The sequence below is a fragment of the Emys orbicularis genome, chromosome 2, assembly GCF_028017835.1.
Source record: "Emys orbicularis isolate rEmyOrb1 chromosome 2, rEmyOrb1.hap1, whole genome shotgun sequence".
NCBI lineage: Eukaryota > Metazoa > Chordata > Testudines > Emydidae > Emys > Emys orbicularis.
Genome location: NC_088684.1, coordinates 203,838,158 through 203,863,840, shown reverse-complemented (window position 1 = coordinate 203,863,840; position 25,683 = coordinate 203,838,158). Strand labels below are relative to the sequence as shown.

Below are 25,683 nucleotides of genomic sequence, written 5' to 3'. Positions count from 1 at the left end.
ATGGCAGGAAAGAAGAAAGAAGTTCAACTACAGGTATAAATCTTGTTTGTTATTTGAATAATTCTAGAGTTCAATAAAATTGTTGACATTTTTAGAGATATTAAATTCTGGGTTTGTTTTATCTCAGGTAGTAATAACCAATCAAAGTCAATGGGATGAAATGTTGCTGACTAAAGGTGTAACAGGTACTATTATTTTTTCTATTAATCTCACATAATGAAATTGTGCATTTTTATCAATCTTTTTATTTTTGTGACCCCTTCCTGCCCAGTTACTTCTCACTGTGCACACACTTTGTCTAACTGCCACTTCCTGTGGCTTGCCCCTCAAAGCAAAGAGTTCTAGAAACCTCCATAAAGCCTAAGTAAATATGCTCTTTGTAGCTGTTTTACATGAAGACTCAAAGGATTTGAAATTCACACTCCTAAACTGGGGGCAAAACACAGGTCTGCACTGCAGCCACTCCACAGCTGCTTCACCAGCCTAAAGGCTGGCTGTATGGTCACTGGATCTCCATACCACCTATAGTATGAAAGGAGTTCCTGGCAAATTAATCCATGTGAACTCAGATCTCATGGCTCCTCCATATAACACCCAACTGTGCCTCTCGCATTGGCCATTTTGGAACTGTCACAATATCAATCCAATCACACGAAAGATACAAAGACCCAATGCATTGTGTCTGGCTGCAATTCAAACACAAAAGGGTTCTATAGTGATGAGTGACTTTCACATACTCCTTTGCAAAGCAGTGAATTTAAACCATACTGGATATCATGCATGGGTGTTTTTTTAAAAAAAAAAAAGTTCTGAAAAGACTTCATGTCTGGGAAGGGGTAGGTGAAAGCCCTGATAGATCAATATTTTCAATTACTCAGTAAAATCGAACTAATCAGCAGAATGAGTTTTATGTGCCTATTCATGCACAATTGTATCTGGCATAAGACAAAAGCAATTGTGTTATAAATTGTGTGCTTTCAAGAGTGTACATAGTATGTATTTTCTTCACTCCCCTCAGTTTGTATGTAAGCTTAGCATCAATATCTGTTAAATTTATTAGGAATGCTGTCTAAAGAGGGAGAACAGATCGTGGGTGAAGTGATCAGGGGAGCAAGAGAGAAAACCAATGGGTTGTGAGTAAGGTTGAGAGAGAGACACACAGCATACATGATCTTAGGAAGGAGGGAAACAGCCCAAAATGGAGCGGCAGGGCATGGAAAGAGACAACTGATAAAAGGGCCGAAGGAGGGAGAGACAACTAACAGTGGGCACAGGAAAGGAAGGTCAACCAAGACAAAGGAATAGGGGAAGGAGACATTAATATATCTGCATTTCCCACCACAAAATATATAAATAAATAAATAAATAAATACTCTTACAGACTAAGATTTAAGTTGAAACCTACTTTGTGTAAGAGATAATACCAAAACTTAATGTTTTTCAGAAGAAAAAGAGACCAGAAATAGACTTAGAAATACATGTATGCCAATGCCACTGCAGGACTAACCCTATACATTTACAAAAACATTTTATTTTATAAACTATATGAAACAGATGAGTTTCATTCTAATTTTTTATATTTTCAGTAATAGATGTTTATCAGGCTTGGTGTGGGCCTTGCAAAGCTGTGGTAAATTTATTCAGAAAACTAAAAAATGAGCATGGTGAAGATGACCTTTTGCATTTTGCTGTGGTAAGGATGTAAATTCTATTTAGAACTTCAGTATCAAATGTATTTCTGTATCTATCTATTTATAGAGTACCTATCACCATTGTATCTGAGTACCAGTGGAGTCATTGGTGAATTTGGCTTGCTTGTCTCTTTTTCTGAATGACTTCTTAAAAGAGGACGATCAAAGTGTATAATGGATAGGGAAGGATCTATAATAAGAGAAGGGATAAGCTAGAATCATACAAGTTAATTATGGAAAAGACATACTAGACAGTAGTGTAATGGAGAACATTCTTATAATGCATACATACTATGAGATAGAGTTGAGATTACTGGGGGAACCATATCTCTGAATATACCGACTTGCATGTTTAAAAATCCAAGTCTTAACATTGCATAACCATATAGCCTGACTTTCAGAAGTGCTGAAACTTCCTCTGAAGACCATAGAAGTTGTGGGTGCTCATCACTTCTGAAAATCAGGTCAGTAACTTCCTTTTGTTTTTCTTGCTTTTCCGTATAATTTCCTATGTTATATTTAAAAAGGAACAAAGAGGGGGAAGCTGAAAAACAAATAGATTAAAAATGTTTTTGAGAAAAAGTTCAACCAGAAGAGCAAGATAAAATGGCAGCTACAATCTAATGCACTAAAGATATATGTGTTTCACAGGTTGATTCTGAGTTCCCATCCAGATATTGAACTATCAAGCTTATAATACTTGTCAGTATGGCTGCAAATTGTTTTTGTTGCATTCTCTGAAGCCCCAGAGAGCAAGATGACAGAAGCAACCTGTCTTGCCTATGGCAATAGCCATTAAAAAGCATCATGCGCTAACCATTACCAAAAGAGTTACCACTGATATCTTCAGTTGTAAACACAGAGCAAAACTGTCTAATTGCAGATACCACTATGTAATTACTGTTGTCAAATGCTCTTTTAATGGAGATCATTGTAGGTCTGACACACAAATGTGGATCACTACCATTAAGTTAACAGACAAGTCCGCAAGGTTTTTATCCTACAGATCTTTTACACAGATCTCCTCCTATTAAACTCAGATTCTAAAAATCCAACCCTATATATATCAAATATTTAAAGCTTTTTAAAAAAAGTCATACACACATAGGTGTGTGTATATGTGTACATACAAAACATAGAGCAACAAGCCCAAAACACCAAACAACGAATTGTAATCTCATACCACTGAAGTCAGTGAGGTTATACTAATGCAAAACCATTGTGAAATCAGAATCAGACCCCAGGTTTTCAGCCATACCTCTACTATCCAGGCTATTTGCAACCCTGCGTGGCTTTTAAAATAAGAAAATATCAAGCCTGTTCTTTCCATCTGTTTTCATACATCTAGCTGCTGTCCCTTCATCTGCACTTACTTTACATCCGTAATTTATTCCTGCCAGCATATGTAAATGTTTACATCTGCAATATTATTATTTGGGGTTGTTATACTGTATCATTAACATCATACCTTTCACCCAGAGTGACTGTATTAATTCAGGACTCTGGTGGCCCAGAAGTGTAAACCGTTCATTTTCATTCAGGTCTCCCTTCAATTAGTACCGCTATCATTGATAAATTGAACAACAATATTATATAGTGCTTGTGATCTAGTTATTTTAAAATAAATACTATGTTAAAACCTTGCCAAGTATAATTCATCAGTGTTAGTTCAAACAGTTTTTGGATTTGTGTGTATTTGTATATGTAAAATACATTTATAAAACAAGAAGTAACTGTTAATAAATGTAATTCATGGGATTCTCAAATCTTTATATAGTGTGGACCACATCTTAACAGAGAGTTAATACAATAGACCACTTTCCCTCCCATTGAAATGTCATGGGACTTTCCCATGTGTGATCCTATGACATTCCAATGGCAATTACAGCCATTACTTACCTCAAAAAGCAATATTAGGACACAGTACTTTTAATGTGATTTAGCAGCTGTAAACAAGAAGGAAAGCCTGCCCCATGTGACCAGCAAGGTTGACCACCAGCAAGTGTTTTAAGGACGACTATTGATCCACAGAACCACGGTTTGAGAATCATTCTGTAAAAGTTCTCAAATATCTATCTATCTATCTATCTATCTATCTATCTATCTATCTATCTATCTATCTATCTATCTATCTATCTATCTATCTATCATAATCTATTTGCCCTTATTTTAGGCAGAGGCTGACAGCATTGTGACCCTGCAGACATTTAGAGACAAATGTGAACCTGTTTTTCTCTTTTGTGTTGTAAGTTCGTGCTGCCTATTTTTGTTATTTTTTTCAGTATATTGAAAATAAATGTAAAGCTGTACAAATGTGAATTACATCTTTACAATTTTAGTGTATAGGATATTGTTGCATATTGTACATTCCAGTCATTTTAACAGTAAATCATATTTTATATGTTCTTGGCATGCACAGAAGAAGGGGTATTAGCATAGTACTTCTGCTAACTGGAGAAGAACATTCTCCATTATACTATAGTATATTATGACAGGCCTGGTTGCTAACTCCGTAGGCAAGTGTTTTTTTGTACTTGGAAGTTTTGAGATTTGGATTCCAGCAGCTAGAGGCTAATAACCAGGGTGCATTAAGGATACTCCACTCTATATGAATGCAGCCACGTGAAATTAACAGCTTCTCTGATCTCACCAAAAGCTAGCCAGTTTCACTGTGCTGCTCATGCATATACACCTCTACCTCGATATAACGCTGTCCTTGGGAGCCAAAAAATCTTACTGTGTTATAGGTGAAACTGTGTTATATCAAACTTGCTTTGATCTGCTGGAGTGTGCAGCCCTGCCCCCCCCGGAGCACTGCTTTAAATATCCCATCTCCTAGAACTGGAAGGGACCTTGAAAGGTCATCAAGTCCAGCCCCCTGCCTTCACTAGCAGGACCAAGTACTGATTTTGCCCCAGATCCCCAAGTGGCCCCCTCAAGGATTGAACTCACAACCCTGGGATTAGTAGGCCAATGCTCAAACCACTGAGCTATCCCTACCACATTATATCCGAATTCGTGTTATATCGGGTCGTGTTATATCGGAGTAGAGGTGTATATGGTGGAGCAATGAGCAGAAGAGTGAAGCACAGAAGGGAGAGTAGTGAAGGAAGCTGTTGGGAAATGGAGGAACTAGAACTGAGATGAGGAGAGACAAATAGTGGAGGGAGGAAACCTGGAAACGAGGAGGATAGGAAGTGAAAGCAAGAAAGGTCTAATTCTGTACCAGTGAAGTAAATGGAAACTTTGTGATTAACTTTAGTGGGCACAGGGTCAGATCCCAAAGGAGGAAGAGAGTAACCAAAAAAGCAAGAATAGTCAAAAATGGGGAGGGGAAAATGGGAAGAGATGGAAACAAGGACAGAGAACAGCAAGAGAAGGAAAATTTAGGCCTGATTCTCATTAATACTAATGTCCCTTTACACCATTCTATCAATGCAAACGGGCCTAATTGTGGATATAAATTATGTTTACACATGCCTTAAGGCCTCTTTATATAGCTAGAGCAGTGTAAAGGGAATTTAGTGTAAATGAGAATCAGGCTTTCTAAATTATTTCCTTCAAATTTCTTTTGAATTTTGTTGCACTATTTATTGAGGACCAGATTTGGCAGCCCTTAATTGAGCAAAACTCTTATTATCTCCAATAGGAATTTTGCTCAAATAAGGATAGCAAATTTTGGCCATTACAGAACAAATATAGCTTGGGCATCAATAGTAGTAGCATCCCTATCCTGCCACATATCCAACTTGGAGGAAGAACTTCTAATGGTGAAAGCAGGGCTTAATTTGTAATGGAAGAGGTGACGGGGCTCAAGCAATTTTTTTACATTCATAACTGATGCAGCAAGCCCAGAGGTGCCGGCGCTATGAACCTAAGCCTAGAGGTGGCAAGGCTAAGTCCTGGCACAAATTAAGTACTGAGTCAGAAGGAAGTTCATTCTCTATACCCGTGGTGCCCAACATTTTCCTGTAGCACCCCCCCACACACCTGTAACGGAATCTGTCTGCATGCCTGCCCTCTCCCCATTACCACACAGTTGGCTCTGCAGAGGAGAAGCTGGGGGCAGGACTGGGGATGGGGGAGGACCTGTGGCTAGAGGTGGAGATGTGGCTGGGGACAGAGCAGAGCTGCGATATGGGGTGGAGTGGAGCTGCAACTGGGAGCAGAGCAGGGGGTGGAGTAGAGCTGCGGCTGGGGGCTAGCCCGGGTTTTGCTGCGTGCCCCCCTGAACGTTCCACTGCGCCCCACAGTTTGGGGACCACTGCTCTATACCCATTCAACTGCTGGCCTTTCAGCAGAGCTGCCAACAGAGGTAACAGTCCAATCATTGCCAATTGTGACCATGGTCTGTGCTAAGTAGACAACTGCTCAATAGGAACTTGACTGAGACCACCAACTCATTTCATGTAGGACACTGTTGAGCAGTTGGATGATAATTTTAGGCCAACTAGGCTATATTTGAAATGTTGATGATGAAATGCTCTGTAGCCCATTACGCATCCGTTGAATTAGACATTAGAAAATGCCAGGTTCTAAAATGTAAACCCTCTGAAACTTTTGAGATAAGACCTATGTTAAGCAATAACAGAATAACAAATAAGGGGAATAACAGTCAATTTTCTTTGATATCACTGATTTTAGCCCTGTGTTTTTGATTCATCACCTGTTTTGCAAATCAGTCTATCTGCAGTGATACATTGCTACAACTTTTAGTTTTAGAACACAGTATCATGGTAACTGTCTATTGCTGGTGAAAAATAGATTGTGTTAGAAGTCAATTAAATGTGCAAAACTAAATTAGTAGATCTTACTGAGAGTGTTATTTTATCATTTATTTTTTACAGGGTGGCAAAATTATAGCAATGGTGCGAGGCACAAATGCACCACTTCTCAGTAAGACAGTAATAAAGCTATTAGAAGAAGAGAGGAAAATTTTAGCAGGGGAAATAGAACGCCTTGAGGTACTCACTAGATAACTGTTTTCTTATCAAGTTTAAATATAAATGAATATTTTTATTACATTTGCATGGTCTCTTTCTATGCTTGTGGTGCTGTTTTTATTTCTTTTACTGTTCATATTTCATTTTTATTTTTGTGGATACCACTATCTTTACCATGAACTGGCATGTATCTCATCTTTTAGAAACTTCCATTAAGTGGTACTTATCCAAATGATACTGGTAATTTTACAAACTGACCTGTATGCAGAGGAGAGATTCTTCACTAACAAAAATATCACCAGCATAAAAACTAACTTTGTATTTATCTCTTTATTTATTTTTATACTTTCAATGCTGGACATTTTTCTTATCTATTTTACTATGGGCTTGAGAGAATACGGGAAAGGGGACAGTTCTTACCTAATTCCTCTTTCCAACTGAAATGCAGGTGAAAGAATTCCATTTATATGTATAGATGCAAAAGAGAAATTGTAATGGACTACAACTCAGTTAAGAAAAATCAGAACAAACCTAAATTCTCATAGTACTGTATGAGATAACATTATACCCTATCAAATATATTATTAGCTTCTCGGGATAAAACTGCTGAAGAGATAACTGGTAGCTGAGCTTGGTGACTTAAATGATTTTTCTTGTGTTAGCAGCAGCAAGCCTGCCTGTTTCAAAACCCACTTGAACTTTGTGAATAATTGAGATTAAATAATTTAGTTGTGTTGCTAGAATTTTGGTGTTTACTTTATATTCTACATTTAGCAGAGAAATAGGTTGGAAATTTCCAGTTATGTCCATCTTTATGTTTCTTTAAAATTAATGTAATGAGGAGTCTCTCATATTGTAAGGTATAAAAGTGTTAGGGTTTCCCCCTAATTTAAGAGAAGATTTGCAAGTCTGGGCTGGCACAAGGTTCCACAAAATCTGCAAAAAAAAGTTCAGAAGCAGAAAAAGAAGCAGCTTAAATGTTGATGTTGGTATTATCTTGCACTAAGTTAATGTTGCAGGGAGTTTTTCAGAGAGGGGAAGCAGAGAAAGAACGAAGGAGTGACTTGCTCAACATTGCTGGCAGAGCCAGGAATGGCACCCAGGTCTCATGATTCCCAGTGGGCTATACACTGGCCCATACTGCCTCAATATTAACTTCATACTGACACTATAATTTTATCAGAATAACAACAACATGAAAACTGCAATTTTCTTAGGTACCAGAGATTGTGTTTTTAGAAGAGAAAACATCAGACGTATATAGTGAAGAAAGCCAACTTGAAGGTAAATGATATTTTAATTATTTTACAATTATTAGTACAAAGAAAAACTCAAACAGGTATCTTGTTAGTTATTTTGTATGTCCAGTGATAAAATTTTCCTTTGATTCATTTGGTAACTTGAGAGATTATTGTGGAAGGAGTCAAATTATCACACGCAGGTGCATCTGAATGTTGTAAAATGGTCAAAATAATAACAGATATGCTTATGTTGTTATTATTAATTATTATTTCTATAATGTCTGAGATCTGGATCCAACTCTATGAAGATTTAACATGATGGAGCTCTCAATGCCTGTAGCAAAGGGTTTAATTTGAACTTTGAATTGTCTTCTAACTTAATATAGCATCCATGACAGAAAAGTTATGGTAAAAAATGGTGACCAAGAACAACATGGCACCTAAAAGCTGTGCATCTTGTAAAGGCCTAAGAGTATGAATTTTGTTGCGGTACAAATGAGAGCCCCCTTTCACATACAGTATTCTCCAGAGTCTCACAGAACCGAGTCTAATTTTGTTAGTGGTACATGTGAAGGACAAAATGTCAGCAAATATGCTATGAGTGCAGCAATTGCAAGATCTGTAGCTACATTGTTTTTTTTGAGATATTCACATGTGGCCTTTTACATCTGGCCTACCACAAGAAGTGCAAGCCAGAATGACTGCTCATGCATTTTAGAACACAGGCTTGTTTTAACGCCTGGTAGAACTAGTGACCCAATGGAGAAATTAAGAGATGAGTAAAACTACCAGCTCCCTGGATTTACAAGATTTAAAAGAGGAAAGGAGGAAAGTCAAATTAGACACCATCTACAATCCAAGCAGTTGTAGGCCAACTATCTGGGAGGTCTGCAGTATCAGCAAAAAGCAAAACAGGCCCAGGGAAAAAGGCGATTTGCAGGGTAACAGTGATACAGTATTTCCAGCCCTTTAGCATGTCTATCCAGCTCTTCTTCATTGAAACAACACTATTGAAATGCGACTTCAGCGCTTTCATGCAAGAATTAGGGCAGTTGCTTGTTTCAAGAAGGTAGTTCTTTTCAATCTCTGTTAAATTTATCACTCCTTAGCCCTAGCTCCTCGGGCTGTAAATGCTTGTCATTCTCCCCAAAATAGGATTCTGCAAAGGCAAATCTCAAAGAAGAAAGAAGGCTAAGTAAATCCATTTATTCATATCTGAATATCCGTGACAACATAGCAGAATTTTTGGAAGCTTTCACGTTCTGCCCTCGCTAACTTCGAGCACTCAGCATGTAACCTTTAGTGATCTGCCACACACCATCCTTGCATCTCTCCTTGCTAGTCATTCCATACTATAAAGACCCTCCACCATTCCTTCCATAACAACTTTCATAACATCACTGTGCCTAATGTGACCAAAGTACATAAGTTTACATCTCTTGATTTCTGACATCAGGGTCTGCTTCTCTTCACTAATATTTCTAACATGGACAAAAGGCAAATGCCTAAGAGATGTACAAGAATCTTCACCAGCACCACATTTCCAAAGCTTCAGTTCTCTTCTTGTCAGCGATATTATCTTCCCACCATTCACATCCATAAACCACTATGGAAAAAAAAAAGCTTTTCACCAGTTGCATCTTTGTACATTTCAAGATGCCACAGTTTTTCTCAAAGTCATCCCTAGTTTTTCTTCCAGTTTCGCTGGAACAGCCTCCTTGGTTGGATATATATGATCCTAAATAATTAAATTCATCTGCTGCCTCTACAACTTGTCTGTTAATTGTGATGCCCTCTTGCATCCTGGTTTTATTAGCTGTGTTTAACGTTCATGCATTTTGTTTTCATTGTATGCAGGAATAATCTGTATTCCTCATTAGTTGTTTTTGCAGACCCAAATGTTTTTTCCACTGCATTGGTGGATGTAGCAAAGAGCGTTGTGTCATCACGAGATCTGAGGTTGATTAAGAGAGGTCCACGAATGCACATCCTAGCCCCTCCACTTTGCTAAAACCTTCCAAGCCTTGTCTCATAATAAATTCTATGCATACGTTAAAGAGGCTTGGGGATAAAATAACTCCCTGCCCAATGGAAAACCACTCACTGTTGCTTACTACTGTTTGCACCGTGGTCTATTGGTGGTGGTAGAGACCTGCAATTAGCTCAATAAGATGCTTTGGAATCCTCTTGTCTGCTAATATCTTCCAAAAGATAGTCATGTCAGACCATATCAAAAGCTTTTGAGTCGTCAGTGAAGCACGTGATCTATAAGTGATTGTACTCTATGCATTTTTCAATTATGTGATGGATGTTCATGATTTGGTTACTTGTGCCTCTTTGAAACCAGCTTGTTGGGGTGATCGTTCTGCTTCTGTCCTTCCTTTCATGCGATCCTAGATTATGTAGAGTAGAACTTTGCTTGTGTGCTATGTCAGGGAGATGATATGATAGTTACTACACTCTATTATGTCTTCCTTATTTGGTAAGGACAGAAAGATTCCCTACATTCAGTCCTCCGGCCAATTTCTAGTCATCCATACATCATTATAAGTTTTCCACATAAGATCAGTACCACATTTGCCAATTGTTTTAACAATTCTTCAAGCATGTTATCTATCTCTGGTGCTTTCACAGTCTTCATTTTCATAATAGTATGCACCACTTCCTCTTGCAGGATTGATGGCTCTGGCTCCGGCTTTGTACCGTTTTCTGTCATCCTGTATTATGAGTCTCTCTGCTGAGACTACATATTGACACATTAATCTCTCCACCTACATTTAATATCATCACCCTCAGTGAGGACTCTGCCATCATCATCTTTTATAATATTTGATCATGGGGAAAACCTTTTAATAAGAAGTCTGACCACTGTGAATATACCATTCATGTTATTACTCTTTATAGTTCTCTTGCTGTTTATACGCATGGAAGTCACCTGAAAGTATGATGCAGAACCATATTGACTATGTCATGATATAGCAATGCTGGAGATCAAGTGTTCAATGGTCAGAGACTTTCCCAAGTGCCAACTGTGGGTCAGCTGTTAACCTCAAGCATAAAATTAAAACTTACTTTTTTTAAGTCTATTTACCTCTAAATGGTGTTATGCAAGTATCTTTCCTCTGCAGATTCTCACTTACCTGCCCTCTTTCCTGGCTTTTTTCAGAGTCTTTTCCCTTACAGATAACAGAATGAAACTCAGCCCTTTATAATCTTGTTTTGAATGTTGAACTCCACAAGCAAGTGTTAGTGCTGCCCCAGCATTTATAGTTGTAAATGATTCCAGGATTTGCAATACTGAGGTATGTGAGTCTGCTGAGGCAGATCTGTATGTACAGGGAGAACTCCACTTATAAATAAGTAGCTTTCCTTTCTCTTAATGGATCTACTTCATATATATATACACTCACCCTCCCTTATCTCTGCTTTCAAAGTTGTAGCATTAAAGTCTGAGCAGTTGGGAAAAGGAATTGCATCTCAGTGTGTGATTCATGTATAGAGGATTATAATCCACATTTGAACCTCTTCTGCTATTGGTTCCCAGGACCCTATGTCTTGGTGAGCAGAATCCAAAATTAGTAATCTATTAAAAGGAAGACTATGGAGAGCTCAGGTTGTAAGTACAGAAAGTAAATTAGCCTGTGTATATATTTCAGTAAATATATTTATAAATATGCATATGTATTCTTCCTTTTCCTATAGAAGGAGTCATATACACTGTTGCAGTTATAAAACCTGATGCCATTGCAGATGGAAGAGTAGAAGAAATTAAACAAAAGGTAAACAACATTTTTTAAAACCCCCAACCATCGTGTTTGGTTAAGTTCCAAGATAGGGAAATGGGAGTATAATTGGATATTAATTTAGGACAAAACTGTACAGCCAGATCTGCTAATATTTATCCTGTAAAACTGACAAACGTAAAATGGTTGTGGCTGGAGCAATATGATTTTCAAGTTGATGCTCTTTAACATATTTTATGTTACTAGAAGAGGTATGTACTGAAGTATACTATGCAGATCATTGATTGTCACACAAGTATTCCAGCTGAAGCGTGATAAATTGCTTACATAACCTCCCAACAGTTTCTTATTTTTTCTGCATTTGATGGTAGGGGTGAGAGTTAACCATCAATTGCTGGGACAGTGCAGATGAGTCACAGAAAATAATTTTACAAGTGTGGAAAATATTTTCTTTGCCATAGCAGTATCTTTCAAAATTCTAGACATACAAATAAACCAGCTCAAATTAGCCAGTCCTTTACATACGTGTGTGAATGTCTGCAGATATGCATAAACTCATGCTTATGGGAAAGTAAAGTCACAGGATATACACTGGTAACAATTTAGATGCATAGGCAGACACAACATTTGGTTAAGGAGACATCATTTCTGCCTCCAGAACATAGTACTGGAGGAATGCTCATTTCAGTTCCATAAATGCTGAATTGTGGACATACACACGTATGCTGTGCAGTGAGTACACATGGTGATATAGATCATATCAATGCATGCCTACTCCACGTATACATATTTCTACCATGCTAGTGGAAATTAAAAAAAAATAGATACTCATGTTATTTCTGCATACTAAAACCAAAAAGCGAGTACACTATAATAAAAAGTTAATATCTACTTTATAATGGCGGTAGACCAGTCTCTCCTAGGTATGTACAAATACTTTACAGGTACATGACTGACTGCTGCATAATAAAGATTTTACTGTCAGTCATTAGGAATGATTATGTGCTGCCTTCCCATAGCTTTGCTTTATTTGCACTGCTGGAATCAATAATGGTAAAATATGTTTTACAAATAGTAGAGATTTTCAATAAAATCTGTATATTGAGGTACATAATGTGTAACAAAAGGCTTCTTTATTTTAATGGGTGTCACACTTGAACACAGTGCAGTACTTCGAAAAGCTGGAAATTTAGTTGGGCGGAATGAACAAGTTACTATATTTGTGATATTTCATATTACCTCATTTAAGATTCTGCACAAAAATCAGTCAGTTTTTAGAATCATGGCAAAAATATGTAAACAAACTAATATTGCTGATTTGCTATATGTCTCCCTCAAATGCTGCTGAACCTGGTGGCTGCTCTGTAATTGAAGATTACAGAAGCTGGCTTTGGCATTGCGGCAGAAGAGGAGAAGACGTTAACTGAAGAGCAAGTTAGAGATTTCTACAGTCGCAATATAGAACAGGTAAAAAGGTTACACAAATATAGGTGGCTATATTGATAATAATATCATCTGTATGGCTTGTAAAACATGTATAAAATGTAATTGATTCCAGTTAATTAAAATTATTTATGACACAGAGAGAAAATAAAATAAAATAAAATCTTCTTTGATTGGTTTTCCAGTCCAGCTCCTGTACAATGCCTATGGTTGTTGGTGTTCCAACATTGCGTTTAAATAACAATGGAATAACATACAATCTTTGGTACATACTGAAGCAATAGAGGGGCATTTTCCCTAACACAACCAACTCATTAGCCAACAGTGGAATAGTCAGAAAAACATAAGGTAAATACTCTAAACAGCAACAGCTATACATATATATATGTATCATTGTTGGTTTTTAGAGTATTTATATATTAGTTCAGAGGGGGCTGTGAACTGTGGGAAATCAGTTATTTCCTTGTTATTCTCAAAGTGTGATTTTACTCTGAAAAATGAGTGTGTAAAATTAGCACTTATTTACACTGTGTGTACTTAAACTGTTTCAGAATGTAGAATTCTGTCTATTCTACAGGCCAAATAGTGCCCTCATTTACAACTGTGAAATCCTATTGAAAATGATGAGATTACATAAGTGCAACTGAAGACAGAATTTGAAGACAATAGAGTTGCTGCGGTGTAGTTGAGAGCACATTTTGGCCCTTTATAATGGGGATTTTGAATGAATCAGAAAGAACACAGCTTGACTTTCAGATACCAGGCTATGTTTGTAGGACTGGCAGTTAGATAAAACTTCTTATTATTTGTTGATGGAGCAAATTTACTCTTGAAATCACTGAGATTTTTTTGCAATCACTTTTCAGTGTAGAGACACACTTTATGTATTGTACAGTACCAAATATATTTTTCTATTCACTTTCATTTAATTTATTTTTATATGTCTATCATGCAAACTACCATATTCCAAAATGCTTTACACCAAGAGAAGAATAACTGTAGAATTGAGTGTCCTTACAATATGTTCATAAAATCTGAAAGGTAAAATAATGTATAGAGATTAATCAGAATATGAAAAAAGAAAAACTACACATTAAAAACAGTAAAATACAAATAAATATTCTTGTTTACTATCCTGTTAGTGAAAGGAGAAATATATTATGTAAGTTAAGGGATGGGAGATGTTGGCAGGGGAAAGACTCAATCATATGTTAAAACAAAGAGAGGGTTTAAAGAAAGATTTGCAATGAAGTAAATGCGGGGCTTAGAGGGAATGAAGAGAATTCCAGCACTGGTGGAAAAGTGACTCCAAGTTATGAAGAAGGAGGTTGCTTCCCATGAATGCATCTCTCTGTGTGGATGAAGGCCAAGACTAAAGGGGAGAAAAGAACAGACAAGGAAGTAAGTGCCTGAGAATATTCTGAAAATCAGGAATGCAGTCATAGACTACTTGCCTAATTTACAGAACTTTAAAAATCATGTCAGGAAATGTAGTATATTTTGTTGCTTTACATCATGTGCCTAAGTCCAATATACTGTAAGCATCACATTTGATCTTATCTCTGAGTTACCGGTATATTAGGTTGGGAGAACATGTGGCACACAAGTTGTATGCAGTACTATCATGTCAGTTATCTCAAGATCTTATATTTACTGTAAAGGCTGGGGCATATTTTATAATACTGTTTTCTCACTTGAACTAAAATGGACTTATCACAAGATCTTATAATATATTTCATATAGAATTTTATATGGTGATTGTAAATACAATAGTGGGATGGGAGCAAGTTATACAGCACATGTATAGTTTGATTTCTGGTGATAAGATCAAACAGTTCTCTTTGTAGTATATAGGTGAGAAATTGTGTTTTTTAGCCTGATTTTGAAGATTTTGTTACATTCATGACTGGTGGACCATCCCATATTCTGATAGTTTCTAAACCAAAGGAAGTAACTGATACTGTTCCTCAATGGAAAGAACTAGGTAGATCAGATGAGTGTATACCTGCAAAGCCTCAGCCTGAAAAGCCAAACAGGTAACTGGAAAAATTCAAATGACACTTATGTTTTATGAATTTACATGAGAAATAATAAAAAAATATTGAGAGCCATATTGTCACATGCCCTTATATGCACAGCTGTGTAGATGCAGAAAGTAAGCAAGTCTCCCTAACCATGTGTGGGCCACACAACCGCCCATCACAACTGCAGTCCCAGCACTTGTGGAAGTGCAGGAACTGTCCCATCAGTGCATTCCTGAGGAAGAGGACAACAATGGGCCATAGATTGCCCCCTTCCCCCCCAAATTGCCCTGCAGAGTGGGCTAGGCACACTAAAGGGTGGTGCAGCCTGCACAGTCCTATCACAGTCTAATTATATGTACCTGCACTGACCCAATTCAGTCTATTTATATGACCCTGTACTGACATGAATGTAAAGATATTGTTAGAAAGAACCAGTCATTATTCTTTTGTCTTTTTGATTTACAGCTGCAGTAGCCTTCCCTGGATAAATTTTGTCTGACATGATAATATTAGAGTGATCATATATAGGTGATCCTCACAATTATAAACATGCCACGATAAAAAGTATTTCTTTTTCAAAGAATTTCTATAGTGCTGTGTTTTCAGAGATCATGCTTTAGGTGTATAAAGCATTATCCCCTCATCAATCCTTCTTTAGAAACTGTCATTGTCAGTGTTAATTTTGTTCAGTGAAATGCACAGAGGCTATTCAAAGGTAGACAAGTAGAAACATTGCATGACTGAGATTTCTCTTTCAAAGTACTTATGTATGATACAGCAATTAACTAATACTCTGTTAGGAATGGACAATATCTTCATTCCTTAGAACTGCTGTTTTTCGTTGGAATGGAGAATCATAATAAAAGTAACTGGCATTATATTCTTATATATTTTACTAAAGTATTAAAATACATTTTTTCAGCAAGTCATTAATTGATACATTTGTGTAAAATAGTAAATGAATATAAAGGATACATTAATTTAGATGTATTATTTGTCTCTTATTAGCTTGCAAGAAGTTTTGGAATCCGAGAATATGTTAAATTTATGTGATGTGGAAGACAGTGTAGAAGATGCTAGCAGGCAACTTGCCTTCTTTTTCCCAGATTTTGGTAAAAAGAAGACCAGCCAAAATGCTGAAAAAACATTGGCCTTAATTAGACCTTCTCTATTAAAGGAAAGACGAAGTAAGTGATCATAACTACATTTTTCACCTGCAATACACAAAGAAGGCCTTATATTTTGGATTTCAAAAATCCTGGTATCTTTTAATAAATAATACCTAGTTTTTATATAGCGCTTTTCTCCAATAAATGTCAAAGTACTTTGCAAAGTAGGTCAATATAATTATCCCCATTTGGCAGATGGAGAAACTGAGAGAGCTGAACTGATTTTGTCCCAGGTCACCCAGCAGGCCAGTAGTAGAGCCAGGAACAGAATCCAGGCCTCCAGTCCAGTGTTCTACACACTAGACCATGCTGTCTTCAAATTATTTTCTGTGCTCAGCATTAAGTTGACAGAACTGTATATCAGAAAAATACAATTTGTTCATTCTATTCTGTCTTTACATACTTTTGTGTGAATATCATTTTATTTCCTAGATCAATTCTTCAAAAATTGCCTCTATAGATCCCCTTTCTGGGATATAATTGTGGTTTCTAGAAAAATCAGTAAGAGAGTCTAATTGCATTTAAAATATATTTAAATGAGTAATGCTTTCTGCTAAAACAGTTTAGCTAGTATTACTGTCTTTGAGTGATTGAGCATTCTCTGCCAGGTCCAAGGCAGCTTCTATGGCTAGCTTGAATAATGTCTGTTACATAGATTTGAAAGAGTACTACTTTGAGCACTCTTCTGACATTTACATGGCATTACTTTCTTGATTTGACATCTAGTTCTCATGCAACTGGGTAAGCAGTTTTGCCGTCCTTATATAGGGCCTGATTCTGCCACCTTTGCTCATGTCAAATAGTGCTTACTTGCAAGACCAGTCACAGAACGCAGTCATAATTATGCCTTCTATTAGAACTTCTGGGCCGTCCGTTATGGGGGCTGTAATACTCATTAATATTTCAGAATGAGAATCTGTATTGACGTTTCTTGAGTGGAAAAAATGGGTACTTGACACTGAATTATAGTTCCTCAAGTTTATTGACTTGGCAGATCCACAGTCCCAACCCAATTTTTCCCAATGTATTCTGAGTATTTTTGTGATTTTCTGATTGAGTGGAGGTCAGCTGGAATGATCAGTGCTATAGTATTAACATTTATATTTCCATCAACAAACTCATTGAAACTCCAAGTGACTAACGCTCATTTGACTGGATAAAGTTTCTATAAGTGATATTTGTAACTTACTTATGGACATATTACACTGGTCTACAATTTTTGAGAAGTCGTCTGCTTCAGAGATAAAATGTGCTATTTATTATGTATTTTGATGTGCTGAGTTCAAATATGACAATTAAAACAACTGATTGGCTACTGTTTCTAAGATATTTAAGTTTTTACATTTTATGTCTATGTATATTGTGTAGATAGTAGAGTTTTAATCATAAATTGTAAACCTAGGTCTTTTCATGTGTTTATGGTTGCTTTACATGATAATATTTCACCTGTCCTGTTTCTGTAACACTTTAAAAATCAGCAAAAGGGTTATATAAATAAAATGTATTATGAAACAAAAGGCAAACTATTATGTACATAGTTTAGTCCTATTCAGTGTCTACTCGGCACTTCTTGGCTTGTCTCTTGTATTCATTAAATGGAGCATTTCTTGTCACTGTCCAGCAATAGTCTGCAAGCATTGATGGGCTCCATTTGCCCTGATAGCGTTTCTCCATTGTTGCAATGTCCTGGTGAAATCGCTCGCCGTGCTCGTCGCTCACTGCTCCGCAGTTCGGTGGAAAAAAATCTAGATGAGAGTGCAAAAAATGTATCTTTAGTGACATGTTGTAACCAAGGCTTTTGTATGCCTTGAGGAGGTTTTCCACCAACAACCTGTAGTTGTCTGCCTTGTTGTTTCCGAGAAAATTTATTGCCACTAACTGGAAGGCTTTCCATGCCGTCTTTTCCTTGCCACGCAGTGCATGGTCAAATGCATCATCTCGAAGAAGTTCACGAATCTGAGGACCAACAAAGACACCTTCCTTTATCTTAGCTTCACTTAACCTTGGAAATTTTCCACGGAGGTCCTTGAAAGCTGCTTGTGTTTTGTCAATGGCCTTGACAAAGTTCTTCATCAGACCCAGCTTGATGTGTAAGGGTGGTAACAAAATCTTCCTTGATTCAACAAGTGGTGGATGCTGAACACTTTTCCTCCCAGGCTCCAATGACTGTCGGAGTGGCCAATCTTTCTTGATGTAGTGGGAATCTCTTGCACGACTATCCCATTCGCAGAGAAAACAGCAGTACTTTGTGTATCCAGTCTGCAGACCAAGCAAGAGAGCAACAACCTTCAAATCGCCACAAAGCTGCCACTGATGTTGGTCATAGGTTATGCACCTCAAAAGTTGTTTCATGTTGTCATAGGTTTCCTTCATATGGACTGCATGACCAACTGGAATTGATGGCAAAACATTGCCATTATGCAGTAAAACAGCTTTAAGACTTGTCTTCGATGAATCAATGAACAGTCTCCACTCATCTGGATCGTGAACGATGTTGAGGGCTGCCATCACACCATCGATGTTGTTGCAGGCTACAAGATCACCTTCCATGAAGAAGAATGGGACAAGATCCTTTTGACGGTCACGGAACATGGAAACCCTAACATCACCTGCCAGGAGATTCCACTGCTGTAGTCTGGAGCCCAACAGCTCTGCCTTACTCTTGGGTAGTTCCAAATCCCTGACAAGGTCATTCAGTTCACCTTGTGTTATGAGGTGTGGTTCAGAGGAGGAGGATGGGAGAAAATGTGGGTCCTGTGACATTGATGGTTCAGGACCAGAAGTTTCATCCTCTTCCTCTTCCTCGTCTGACTCAAGTGAGAATGATTCTGGTGCATCAGGAACCAGCAGTCCTTCTCCGTGGGGTACTGGGCGTATAGCTGATGGAATGTTTGGATAATGCACAGTCCACTTTTTCTTCTTTGACACACCTTTCCCAACTGGAGGCACCGTGCAGAAGTAAAAATTGCTGGTATGATCTCTTGGCTCTCTCCAAATCATTGGCACTGCAAAAGGCATAGATTTCCTTTTCCTGTTCAACCACTGGCAAAGATTTGTTGCACAAGTGTTGCAGCATATGTGTGGGGCCCACCTCTTGTCCTGATCTCCAATTTTGCAGCCAAAATAAAGGTGATAGGCTTTCTTAACCATAGTGGTTATACTGCGCTTTTCTGATGCAAAAGTCACTTCACCACAAACATAGCAGAAATTATCTGCACTGTTCACACAAGTACGAGGCATCTCTTCTCACTTTGGCTAAACAGAAATGTGTCCCTTTGCAAAATCAAACACTGACAAATAAGAGAGCACGACACTGTATGATTTCTAGAGCTGATATAGGGCAATTTGTTCAGCAGAGTGATGTAAGCTTCGTTATGATTGCATCATCCATGACTTCTAGGAATAACATGATGCAATTCATATCATGTATGATGTAATACCAGCTTCAGATTGCATCATTCATTGTTTTGCCTAAAAAGCAAGTACTGTCCAAACCCAGTCATAGATTTATTCTTAGATCCAGTCAAAGATGTATTTTAGTCATTTCTGGTTTCAATTGAGATCCCTTCCCTTTATAACTCACTTATCCTCCGCCATTCCCAAGTCAAGGGTCGTATATACAGACCCAATAGCATATCTTGAAAACTAGAGCCAATCAACAATTTTAAGCATCATTTTCGTTCTCAGTGACCCAGAATTAGTAAAGTTTGACTACATTTATTTCAGAAGCATTTTGGCTGTAGAGCAGTGTTATCAGCCAGTGGTATTTGAGAATTTGAAGCCCAATATGAGTGTCTCTCCGATAAGGATGACTTTTAATACTGTAGCAGTGAACAATCATTCTGATCCAGGACAGTGTTATCAGGCGTACTTTGAGCTACGCTGTGCCCTACCATCTCTGCCATTCACCAAAACAGCTGCAGGTAAAAAAAAGAGGTTCAGTGAAAAACAAACAACAACAATAAGTGAAAATCAGTTATAATTGCAAAATCCATGATTTCAAAATATTATTTGCTTTTAAAAAAAAACAGCTAGTTAGCAGCAGCTATCAAACTTTAATGTCTAAAGTTAGGTACCTAAATCCACATTCTTCAAACTCATGACTTTGATGACCTCATGATGAATTGGGTCATGCTGCTTGTTGGTTAGGTTTTGCTCTCGAGAAGGAATGTGTGTAGAAGGGTTTTTAAGAAAGTGTAATTGCATGCTACATATACATAAGCAGTCTACCTTTCCTATATATTAGTCAGTGACATCTTCAGAACCTTCAAAGACAGAGAGCTAAATCAAATTAAATGTGACTTCTCTGACATTCCTTCCTTCCTTGATTTTAAAAAGGCAAAAAACTTCTCGCTGAGCATCCAAGCAATGATTATTGGACGCCTATAGCAGTTGTTACGAATTATAGTTTTCATATTCCAAAATGAACAAGTTAACTCTTTTGGAAAACTTTATAATGAAATGACTGGAAAAACTATAATATGGAAATATAACAAATATAAAATGAACTAAATTATGACAATGCAGCACTATTTCAATGTTTTTTATGTAGATTCTATTCTGAAAAGGATTAAGGATGATGGCTTTACAATAGCAATGCAGAGAGAAATTGTTCTGACAGAAGAACAAGCACGTCAGTTTTACAAGGAACATGAAAATGAAGATTTTTTCCCAACCCTTCTAGAACACATGACAAGGTACATTAATTGAAAGGCAACAAGTTTGAACTTACAAATGGAAGCAATATTTTTCACAATGCATAATTAACCTGTATAACTCATTGCCACAAGATACAATTGAGTCCAGGAGTTCAGTATGAGTGAAATGAGTTTTATGGATAATAAGAACATTCACAGGTACATCAGACATACTATCCAGAAGCTAGCTACCTAGTGATAGAATTCACTCAAGGAATGGCCCCACCCACTGTAGCTGACTATCTCCAGACTTTAAGAATAGTTAGGTTTCTGAATTTCACTATAGCTCTGGGGAATAATTAGATCCCAAGAAAGTAAGTCATGGCAAAAACAGTATTTGAAAAATCAAAAGTGTTTTTATGAACAGTATATAAAAACAATAATAATGATTGTTGTAATTCAGCACATTAACCCTCCTCTACTCACTTTTATTTCCCCCCCAAACATCTGACAAATATCACTCATCCTCCTCTGTTGTCAACAGAGTATGGTAAGTGAGTGTGGCTGTCACTGCAGTGAAAATTTTCCCTCAAGCAAAGTGACAACAGTCATTTCAGGCAGAAACAAATACAATTTCTAAAGAGTTTGTCCAAGACGCTTCTCCCCAACATCTTCACAACATTCTCTATGATCCTGGTCTGGTGATCTGGGGGAAAATCCTGGCTCCATAGAAGTTAATGGCAAAACTCCAATTGACTTCAATGAGGCCAAGATTTCACCCCTGATATATAAGTTGATGATATCCCCTGCATCTAATGGCACTGTTCAGTAGTTTCTTCATTTAAATTACCTTCACCCAATACCCCCCACCCCTGCCCAAAAATATAAAAAATTCACCGGAACTTCAGCTTTTTAAATGTATATTGGATTTTAAATCTCTCCAATATCAAGGCACCTTTTCCCTGGCTACACTGAATTTAATCAACTTATTTTGAGATATTTTAGGGGTATTTTTCAATTGCTTTTTTAATACTAGTCATCTCATTTAACAGTGGTCCAACCCTTGCACTTGCTTTAATACGAGAAAATGCTGTACAACACTGGAGAGATTTACTAGGCCCAAAGACTCTTGAAGAGGCTAAAGAGAAAAGTCCAGCCAGGTAGTATTTGTAATAGCTATACATGATTCATAATCTGCAATATACGTCCATAATCTACATATAAATTTAGACCACATTGTAACCAATGAACTATAATGCTGTCATCTGAAAAGTGATATATGTTTCTGAAAGTTTTTATGATTTTCTTGATTATATAGTATAGCACATACAGCGTCAACTGGATTTATAAAAAACAACACATGGCTAGTAAACATAGCTGAAAGTTCAAATTAAAAAAGAACATTGTTTGCAAGATTTTGAAGAGAAGAGAGGGATCTCCTTGAGTCATAATGATCAGTTTGATTTATTTCTGTGATTGACACAGCTGACAGCTAATTATTTTCTATTTTCAACTGTTAATTGATTATATATTACTCTGGATGATATATCTGCCTGAAATTGTTTTCTGTTCTACTTATTCTCCTCTTTGAAAAGTGTCCTATGTCCTAGCTAAATGAAATTTGGGTGCCTTTGTGTAAGTATAGTGTTTTATTTATGGCTCAATTTCCTTTTCTGATCTAATAATTTCTTGTAAATATCTCATCAATAATTATGTTAGGTACTTAAGATAGTGTTTGTAACATTGTTTTCAGTAACTGTTGTGGTATTAAGACATTCACTCACAGGGTCTGTCATCTATAGCAGTGGTACTGTTTATCATTTAGTAAGACCTATTACTATTCATAATGGGAATTAGTGAATAGTTTAAAAATTGCACTAAGCATTATTTATAGCTAAAAGTAGGTAAAACTGCAATTAACCTTCCAAGTCCAGTGTCTTAGGTTACATCTGTGCTACAAGTTAGGGGTGCGATTCCCTGTTTGTGTTCACATATTCACACTAGTTCTCCTCAAGCTAGCACGAGTATAAATAGCAGCGTAGCTGTAGTAACATGGGTAGTAGCAGCAGAGGCATGGCTGACTGTGCCAAATACATACTCACCAGTTTCAGGAGGGTTTGTACTTGGCATGGCTCTGCTATGCTACCCATGCTATGCTGCTATTTATATTTATGCTAGCTTGATGAGAACTAGCCCAAGTATGTGTACATGAGCAGAAAATCAAATCCCTAGTTCATAATCTAGACATAGCATTAGTATCACATAGATAAACAGGACACAGGAACATTCTGAAGTAGTTGAACATTCACTGGTGGCAGCAGGCAAGAATGGAATTTTCAAAAGCACTTAAGTGACTTAGGCTCACAAATCCCACTGAAAGCCAAAATGATTAATTTAGAATATATCTATTCATTTCAAAAGGTTTGTAAGTATCGTTTGTGTCTCCAGCGTCCACCATCTCGACCCTCAGAATTAACATTAATTTAGGAGATTCATAGGGATTCTGATACTTATGCATGAAAATGTCATGTCACTGAACTACCTTGTTGTTTAATAATTGTTAGTTTACGTTCAGAGTATGCAGTAGACCGTGTACCTCTCAATCAGCTGCATGGCAGTGCTTCACCTGGTGAAGCTGAGAAGGAACTAGAATTCTTCTTTCCTGTGGAACACACTTTGGCAGTTATCAAACCCACTGCTGTTAAGGAACATAAAGGTAAACATTCTAGAACATGCATACCAAGCCTGTGGATCTCATTCCAAAATAACTGTGGACCTCATTCCTACAAAATATTAGCAATATAAAATTTGCAATAAGTGATATCAGATCAATTCTTTGTCTTTCCTAAATGCATTTTCAACATTTAAAAACCTTCTTATAGGCATGAAGTAATTCTTGCTGCCGCCCCACTACTAACATTTCATTAGCGAAATTGCCTATGGTTCCTTCCTCTCACAGGCCACGGAGGTGCTGATGAATTAATGTTTTACTATGAGATATATAGAAAGAAAGAGGAAGCTGTATCAAAGAAAAGATAAAACCTCTTTTAGTCATAGAATGAAAAAATGGAGTTGTCTTCCTAAACTTGCTACTGCCATTGTTTTTACCTCTTTATCTAGACCCCCCATTATTAGAAACATTCTCTGTTTTATAGTAACAGCTCTAGTGGTTATTTTGATTTTTATATGTCCCCATTCGTTTCTGTGAATCTCAATTTTCCTTTCTTGGAACAATGCAGTTTGATCTTACCAGGCCAGCTGGTGTGTGATGTCACATTCCAACTATCCAATGAGAGATAATAGGATGAATTTTTTTTAATTGTTAATAGTAATTCATACGTTTTATGTCACTTTTTATGTTCAAGGTCTCACTCCTGATTGTTCTGTATTATAAATAGCATGTTAATAGACATAATTACATAAATTTGCCAGAAAACAAATCTAGCAATTTCTGGGATTTTTCAAGATTATCATTTCTACATGTGTTTAAAATAATGTTAAAAATTAAGACCAATGTATTTTTTTTCTCCTAGATGACATTATGCAGAAGGTTACAAATGCTGGCTTTATTGTATCACAGATGAAAGAAACAAATTTCACCCATGAAATGGCAACACAGTTTTATAAGGCTCATGAAGGAAAACCCTTTTTTGACCAGTTAGTGAATTATATGTCTGAGTAAGTGTCTGATTTTACAGTATTGTGCTATGTAAATGTAGCAGTTATAACTCTGAATTTATAGAGCAGGCAAAACGTTTTTGTTGAACATCGGAAGACTCTTGGAATTCTGCACTTTGTCATTTTCTGTGTCAAGTGTAGGGGATTTTTAGAATTTTTATAAAAAATACTTAAATATTTATGACCTTTTTAGAATACAGTGTCTTTCCTTTATTAGGCAGTGGGTTTCGCTTACAGAACCTGTGAACTACACTGAACTGAATTATGATGACCACCTTTTTGGATTTGTTCCTCAAAAAAAGAAAATCCTGGGCAACTACTTATGTCTCCCCACTTTTTTTTTTTTGTTGCAAACGACAAAGATTGGGAAAATAGGCTAACCGTCTAAACGCTGAAGTTGTTAAGGAATGAATTGTTTAAGGCCATTGTTTTCCACTTGGATAAACAATAAATGAGACTTTTTCTGTTCAAAGGGTATTAAGAATCCAAATTTCATTTTAAATATGTGCCTCTTCCAATAGAAAACCACTTCTCTATCTTCACTCTTTCTGCATCCCCAATCTTTCACCATACATTTCTCCAGGTGGCTTTCAAATGCAGACCCAGAGGGGTATATGAGGGAAATGTGACCGTTTTGTTAAACCTATCACATTATACTTTGGAGACTTTTGACGGTATCTAACCCCTCACCCTCAGAACTAATTTTCACCCATCTCTAAAGCCAGACATACTCTCTTCCTGAAATAAATAAGGAACACTTTTTCCCCAGGAGTTAAATTTTGCTAACTATTCAGTAAAGAGTTTAGTGTTAATGTATGTTCTATAGTTGCAAAGCTCTAGTAATACATATGATATTTATATATCTTGATGTTACAGGGGTCCATCAGTGATAATGATCCTAACTAAAGAAAATGCTGTGGAGGAGTGGAGGCAATTAATGGGTCCAACAGATCCAGACGTGGCAAAAAAATCTTCTCCTGATTCTCTTAGAGCTCAATTTGCACAAGATATTTTGCGTAATGCAGTTCATGGCTCATCTAATAAGGAACATGCACTGAAGAGCATTGAATATGTATTTGGAGAGATTGATCTGAACAGTCTAAGCCACAACTGA

General features: G+C 37.0%; 1 protein-coding gene across 1 annotated transcript; it reads left to right on the top strand.

Annotated features, from left to right (window-relative positions):
• NME8 (NME/NM23 family member 8) lies at positions 1 to 25,683 on the top strand. Its single transcript, XM_065399740.1, has 15 exons — positions 1 to 33; positions 128 to 185; positions 1,587 to 1,693; positions 3,865 to 3,936; positions 6,539 to 6,655; positions 7,852 to 7,918; positions 11,578 to 11,654; positions 12,993 to 13,085; positions 14,937 to 15,097; positions 16,094 to 16,272; positions 20,807 to 20,951; positions 21,944 to 22,051; positions 23,456 to 23,607; positions 24,425 to 24,569; positions 25,446 to 25,683. Exons 1-15 carry the CDS (start codon positions 1 to 3, stop codon positions 25,681 to 25,683), a joined length of 1,752 nt encoding a protein of 583 aa, XP_065255812.1.